The sequence below is a fragment of the Suncus etruscus genome, chromosome 17 (genome assembly GCF_024139225.1).
Source record: "Suncus etruscus isolate mSunEtr1 chromosome 17, mSunEtr1.pri.cur, whole genome shotgun sequence".
Lineage (NCBI taxonomy): Eukaryota > Metazoa > Chordata > Mammalia > Eulipotyphla > Soricidae > Suncus > Suncus etruscus.
In genome coordinates, this window is record NC_064864.1 from 22,617,547 (window position 1) to 22,625,137 (window position 7,591).

A 7,591-nucleotide genomic window follows, 5' to 3' on the forward strand; every position below is an offset into this window, starting at 1 on the left:
CTTGTAGCCCCCCAAATAAAAAAGACTAAAGTATAGACAATGGTAGTAAGTAGTTACTACCACAACTACGTGAAAGATAATATGTTGAAAATTCTACCAATTCATTATTATTTAATCTTTTTAATAATGTAAAAGGCAATGATGACAACCCAATAAAGGCTTGGAAGAGTCTTCAATAGATGCCTGTTTTATTTTGTTTTGAGGTCATACTCTTTGGTGCTCAGGGGACCAGGTTGTTCTAGGAATTAACTGGACCCCCTGGATGGAGAACATGCACTCACTTGAGTGAGCTATCTCTCCGGTACTTAACATAATCTGTTTAGCTCATGTCAATTGACAAAAATTGTTCTGGGACAAAATACAGCACCAAAAAAATCAGGGTCTCTCCAAAAGTATTCCAAAGATCATCACATCTAAGAACAGGTACACAACCTACATTTGCCAGACTTTTTGCTATTATTCTTCCATCTGTCCCATGAGTAAATCTTTCAAAAGATTCTTAACATTTTCTTTCTCTTCATGAGTTAAAATACACTGTGTCAAGCTTTAAAAAATAACCTCTAAGCTTCATATACTAAAATTTTTTTAAAACTCTAGTTATTTTTGGAGGTATCTTATTAATTGGGGGGAACCACACCCAGCAGCGCTCAAGGATTACTCCTGGCTCTGCACTCAGAAATCATTCCTGGCAGGCTCAGGGGACCATGAAATGCTGAGAATTGAATGTGGTCAGCCACATGCAAGGCAAATATACTACCCACTGTGCTATTGCTTAGACTTTGTCATTTTAATTTAATTACCTATTTATTTTGTATTTTAGGCCACACCCAGCAGTGCTCAGGGGTTAATCCTGACTACGCTCAGAAATCGTTCCTGGCAGGCTTGAGGGACCATAGGGGATGCTGGGGATTAAACCTGAGTCCATCCCAGGTTGTCTGCATGCAAGGCAAACACCCTACTGCTGTGCTATCGCTCTGGCTTGTTATTTAATTAAATTAAATTAATAAATTAATTTTTTTGGTTTTTGGGTCACACCCGGCGGCGCTCAGGGGTTACTCTTGGCTCTGCACTCAGAAATCACTCCTGGCAGGCATGGGCGACCATATGGGATGCTGGGATTCAAACCACCATCTATCCTGAGTCGGTTACGTGCAAGGCATATGCCCTACCACTGTACTACGCCCTCCAGCCTCCATAGTTTAATTTTTTATTAAAAATATTTTTTAAAGGTGGGGTAACACCAAACCCTGCCACTCCAGCACTTTTTCTGGTTTTGTTTTGTTTTTTTGTTTTTTTTTTTTTTTTATATATTATTTTCCTTCTCTTTTTTCTTCCACTTTTTTCTTTTTCACACTTGTGGATATTATTCGGTGATTTTTTCCTTTTTCCTTTTTTTTTTTTAAGTAGTTGATACCAACTTTTTTCCTTCTCTTTTCCTTAACCTTTTTATCTCCAACAGAATAGCATAACTTGAATCATTCAGCCTCATAAATTGAGGGGGGAAAAGGATGATACCAGGACCAGTCATATGAAGTAGTGTAAGTAAAAAATGACCAGACTGGAACACCAAACAGGATACCTAACCTACAACAAGTTGTAAAGTGGAGACCAGTAACACTAGTATTCTGGGGGAGGTAAAGGAGGGAGATATGGGAGACATGCTGGGAAGGGGAGTAGAGGGAGGACAACATTGGTGGTGGGAATGCCCTTCATTCATTGTTACTATGTACCGTAAATAATTTTGTGTAATGAACTTCAGTCACAATAAAAATTAAAAAATATTTTTTTTGGGGGGATTTTGGGTCACATCTGGCAACGCTCAAGATTACTCCTGGCTCTGTGTTCAGAAATTGCTCCTGGCAGGCACAGGGGACCATATAGGATGCCGGGATTCATACCACTGTCCATTCTGAATTGGCTGCGTGCAAGGCAAATGCCCTACCACTGTGCTATCCCTCCAGGTCGTTATTTTAATTTTTAATTTTATTCTAAGCACCATAATTTATAAAACCATAAATAGTAGGTTTTCATGCATTAAAACTCTAGTACCACATCCTCCACCAGTGTGTCCATTTCCCTCTAGCTTTATTCCAGTGACTCCCAACACACGATTTTTACCCTGTGGCACCAATTTTCAGTTTATGTAACCTTTAGGCATTCATTATTTCTCTATGTTTCTTTTTGAATTTTATTTATTTTTGGAGGGTTTGGGGCAATACCTGATGGCACTCGGGATACTCCTGGCTCTGTGCTCAAAAACTATTCCTGGCAGACTTGGGGGACCATATGGGAATCCAGGGATAGAACCCGGGTGGACTGTGTACCAGGCAAATGCTCTACCCACTGTGCAATCACTCCGGCCCCTTCCCTATGTTTTTTTTTTTTTGGTTTTTAGTTTTTGGGCCACACCCGGCGGTGCTCAGGGGTTACTCCTGGCTATCTGTTCAGAAATAGCTCCTGGCAGGCACGAGGGACCATATGGGACACTGGGATTCGAACCAACCACCTTTGGTCCTGGATCGGTTGCTTGCAAGGCAAACACCGCTGTGCTATCTCTCCGGGCCCTTCCCTATGTTTCTTAATAACATACATGAAAGATCATTCTGACCTGTCCTAATTAACTTCACTCAGCATGGTACTCTAGATTCATCCATAGAGCAAAAAATTGCATGACTTCATGTTTTCTTAAATTTAAACAGTATTCCATTATATACATTATGTTTTTTTCTTTTCTTAGTCATACTCAGTAATGCTCACTGGTTACTCCTGGCTCTGCACTCATGAATCACTCCCATTGGTGCTCGGGGGACTATACAGGATGCCCGGGATCAAATCTGGTCGGCCACTTGCAAGGCATATACAATGAAATATTAGGTAAACTAAAAGGAAATAAGTACTGAACAATTCTACCTGGATCTTGAAAACATGCCAAGTGAAGAAGCGCATTAGAAAATACCATTTATATGATGCCATTTATAGAGACAAGAATAAGCAAGTAGTGACTGGAGGGATAGCATGGAGGTAAGGTGTTTGCCTTGCATGCAGAAGGTCACTGGTTCGAATCCCGGCATCCCATATGGTCCTCTGAGCCTGCCAGGAGTAGAGCCAGGAGTAACCTGAGTGCTGCCGGGTGTGACTCAAAAACAAACAAAACAAAACAAAACAAAAAAGGCAAGTATACAGAGAAATAAAGGTTAGTAATCAAAGGTGGTTGGTTCGAATCCCAGTGTCCCATATGGTCCCCTGTGCCTGCCAGGAGCTATTTCTGAGCAGACAGCCAGGAGTAACCCCTGAGCACCGCCAGGTGTGGCCCCAAAACAAACAAACAAACAAACAAACAAACAAAAAACCCAGCAAGACAATTTTTTGGTTCTCAATCTCACATGCACTTTTATCAGGCTGATTCCACATCTTTTACATTTCTCTCGTTTATTTCTAGTTCCTACTAATGTGCAATTTATATGTAAATGCTGCTTGCTTTTAAGAGATCTCTAGAATATAAAAGATCTAGAGTTTCTATAATAGGGATTATTTAAAAAATATCATTGAGGGGCCAGAGCAATAGCACAGCAGTAGGGCATTTACCTTGCATGTGGCCAACCTGGAATATATCCAGGTTCAATCTCTGGCATCCCATATGGTCCCCTGAGCCTTCCAGAAGTAAGTCCAGAGCATCGTTGGGTATGGCCCAACCCACCCCCAAACCCCCAATCACTGAGGAACCAGAGTGATAGAATAGCAGGTAGAACACTTGCCTTGCATGTGGCTGAGTTGGGCTCAATTCCCAATGCCACATATGGTTGCATGAACCTTCTAGGAGTGATTCCTGAATGCAGAGCCAGGAGTAACCCATGAGCAACATCAGGCATAGCCGAAAACCAGACATGGAAAAAATTATGAGGGGAGGAGTGGGCAGAGAAGTAGTATAGGTAAAGAACTTGCTTGTAATATAGCTGGCCCGAGTTCAATTCCTGGCACTGCATTTGGTCCTCAAGCATCGCCAGAGGTCAGTCCATCAGAGTTAGGAAAAACCCCTGGCACCACTGATAGTGGCCCAAATTCCCCAGACACTTAAAAAAAAATCAGTGATGGTCAGAAACTAATTCAAAACAGGCTGAGCAGGGGGCCAAGCAAAAACGTAGAGGGTAGAGCATTTGCCTTGCACATGTTCAACCTGGGTTTGATCCGTGGCATCCCATATGAATCCCCAAGCCTGCCAGGAGATTTCTGAGTGCAGAGCCAGGAGTAACCCCTGGGTGCAAACAGGTGTAGCCCCAAAACAAAAGAAAACAAACAGGGGTCAGAGAGATAGCACAGCGGTAGTACATTTGCTTTGCAAGCGGCTGACCCAGGACAAATGGTGGTTTGAATCCCGGCATCCCATATGGTCCCCCAAGCCTGCCAGGAACGTAGAGCCAGGAGTAACCTGAGCACTACCAGGTGTGACCCAAAAACTAAAAAAAAAAAAAAAAAAGCCAAAGAAGAACCAATTTATTTTAGTGATCACCTCTGAAGAGGAAGAAGTAATGGGATTAGAAGAGGAAGAAAACTAGAATTCTGTATTTTGTTACATCCAACTTTGGAGGGACCATATGGTACCAAGGATCAAACCTGGGTCTTCTATGTATAAAGTATGTTCTCTAGTCCTTTGAGTGATCTCCTTAGTTCCAACTCTAGGACTCTTACTCTTTCCTTTACGGGGGTGGGGGGTGGGGGGAGCACATACAATTGGCAATGCTTAGGACTTATTTTAGGATCTGTACTCAGAATTACTACTGACTGTGCTTGCGGGACCACATGAGATATCAAGGATCAAACCAGGGTCCACCATGTGCAAGGCAAGCACTACCCACTATACTATCACTCTGGTCCCGCCTTTGCTCCATTTACCCACAAAAATGTTTCATGAGGGCCAGAGCAATAGTATACAGTGGGCTGCTTTGTATGCAGCCAGCCAACCCAGGTCTGATACCTGGCATACCATATGATCCCTGCATTGCCAGGAATAATTCCTGAGCATTACAATGTGGCCCCAAAACAAAACAATAAAAACCCTAACCAAAAAAAAAAAAGTCTCATGTTTCTGATGAAATTTCATTTATCTTATTTTTGGATGACACTTAGCGGTACTTGAGGGAGGACAGTATTGGCTCTATACTTGGGAGTTGTTCCTAAAGGTACTTAGCAGACCATGTAGTACCAGGAATTAAACCCAGGCCTTCCATTCAACCCTTGAGTTATCTCTTCAATATGGTGATTTAAAATATAAATAATAGTAAATGTTAAAATACTCCAGTGAAATTTTGTTTTGTTTTTGGGCCACACTTGGGTGACACTCAGGGGTTACTCCTGGCTAAGTGCTCAGAAAAAAGTGCTCGCCCCTGGGTTGGGGGATCATATGGGACACCAAGGATAGAATCCAGTTCAGTCCTGGATCAGCTGTGTACAAGGCAAATGCTCTACCACTATGCTATCGCTTCAGCCCCTCCAGTGAAATTTTTTATCCAATATTTATTATCCAAATTGTAAATAACTTATCTAACCTTGAGATCGCAGGTGGTGTTGAGCAGCAGGTTAGAAGGTTTGAGGTCGCGGTGCAGCACATTAGCTGAATGAATATATTTTAACCCTCTGAGGATCTGGTAAAGAAAATAGCAGATATGGTCATTGCTGAGGTGTTGTGTCTTCAAGAGCTTGTAGAGGTCTGTTTCCATGAGATCCTGTACTATATATCTGTTTAGATAATTAAGGTCAACACACAAAAACGTGGATCATATTGCCAAGGCACTGAAAATATAATGAAACCTTTCTCTCCAAATAGGCCTACAAGTGAAATGAAGAAAAAAAAAATGACAAAAAATTTGCATACTTTTATAAAAGAGTTCATTGTTGGGGCCGGGAAGGTGGCGCTAGAGGTAAGGTGTCTGCCTTGCAAGCGCTAGCCAAGGAAGGACCGCGTTTCGATCCCCCGGTGTCCCATATGGTCCCACCAAGCCAGGGGCGATTTCTGAGCGCATAGCCAGGAGTAACCCCTGAGCGTCAAACGGGTGTGGCCCAAAAACCAAAAAAAAAAAAAAAAAAAAAAAAAAAAGAGTTCATTGTTTTTTTGGGCAGGGGTTGGGGCCACACCCAATGATGCTCTGGGGTTACTCCTGGCTATGCACTCAGAAATCGCTCTTGGCTTGGGGATGCCAACGAATCTAACCGCGGTCCATCCTAGGTGTGTGCAAAGCAAACGTCTTACCACTTAAGCCACCACTCCAGCCCCAGGAGTTAGTGGTTTTGACTACACTGAATGATGCTCACGATTTACTTCCTCTACACTCAGGAATTAATCCTGGCAGTGTTCAAGAGACCATATGGGCTAGCCAGTCATGTGCTCTACCCACTGTACTAACTCTCAGGCCCTGGAAAGATTTTTGAGTGGGGGGGGGGTGAGTGGGGGTGTTATGGGCCATACTGAGCAGCATTCAGGGTTACTCCTGGCTTAAGAACTCAGAAATCTCTCCTGGCAGGCTCAGGGGACCAAATGGGATGCTGAGGATCAAATCTGGGTTAGCCAGGTTGGCTGCGTGTAAAGCAAATTACCCAATCCTGGAAGGATTATTTCTTTGGGAGGGATCACACCCAGCACCGCTCAGAGGTTATTCCTGGCTCTGCGCTCAGAAATCGCTCCTGGCAGGCTAGGGGACAATATGGGTTGCCAGCAATCAAACTGGGATCCATTCTGTGTTGGCCATGTGCAAGGCAAACAACCCACCGCTGTGCTATCATTCGGGCTCTCCTTGAAGGATTCTTGTTTGTTTTTTGTTTTTTGTTTTTGGGCCACACCCGTTTGACGCTCAAGGGTTACTCCTGGCTATGTGCTCAGAAATCGCCCCTGGCTTGGGGGAACCATATGGGACGCCGGGGGATCGAACCTCGGTCCTTCCTCGGCTAGCGCTTGCAAGGCAGACACCTTACCTCCAGCGCCACCTACCCGGCCCTCCTTGAAGGATTCTTAAGTAGTTAATTCTTTCTTAGGATTGTGAGATAACAGATATTGTACCTTCCTTATGATGATTAGGAGCAGAGACTTAAGACCTAAAATAAATACTGTTATTGATTTGGTCCATCTTAAATCTCAACTTCCTTGGCCTGCCCTTCAAGTACACCACTATTAACAAAGTCACTCCAAGGTTATTAGAAGTGACTAGAAGAAGGTAATGATCAGCAAGCAGTAAATAAATATCTCCTATTTTGTATAGAAAAAATTGTAACTTTTTTTAAAACCTCCTTGTCTATAGAGCCTTTTCTCTCAGAAAGTGGGAGTTCAGACCTTGAACATACTGTTTACTAAATTTAATCCTCCATCTACTATTGGACTCTTCAGTAATGTTAAGATCCTAAATAAGGGGCCGGAGAGAGCATGGAGGTATAAGGCATTTGCTTTTCATGCAGAAGGTCATTGGCTTGAATCCCAGCATCCCATATGGTCCTCTGAGCCTGCCAGGAGCGATTTCTGAGCCTGGAGCTAGGAGTAATCCCTGAGCACTCTCGGGTGTGACCCCCCACCCCCCAAAAAAAAGATCCTAAATAAGAAGACTGTTGG

General features: G+C 43.2%; 1 protein-coding gene across 1 annotated transcript in view; it reads right to left on the reverse strand.

Moving 5' to 3' along the window:
• Positions 1-7,591, reverse strand: part of MAPK1 (mitogen-activated protein kinase 1) — a 78,598-nt gene that overhangs the window by 23,730 nt on the left and 47,277 nt on the right. Inside the window, exon 3 of the mRNA XM_049790714.1 lies at positions 5,544-5,733. Coding sequence (XP_049646671.1) covers positions 5,544-5,733 — 190 coding nt within the window. The remainder of the gene's footprint in view (positions 1-5,543; positions 5,734-7,591) is intronic.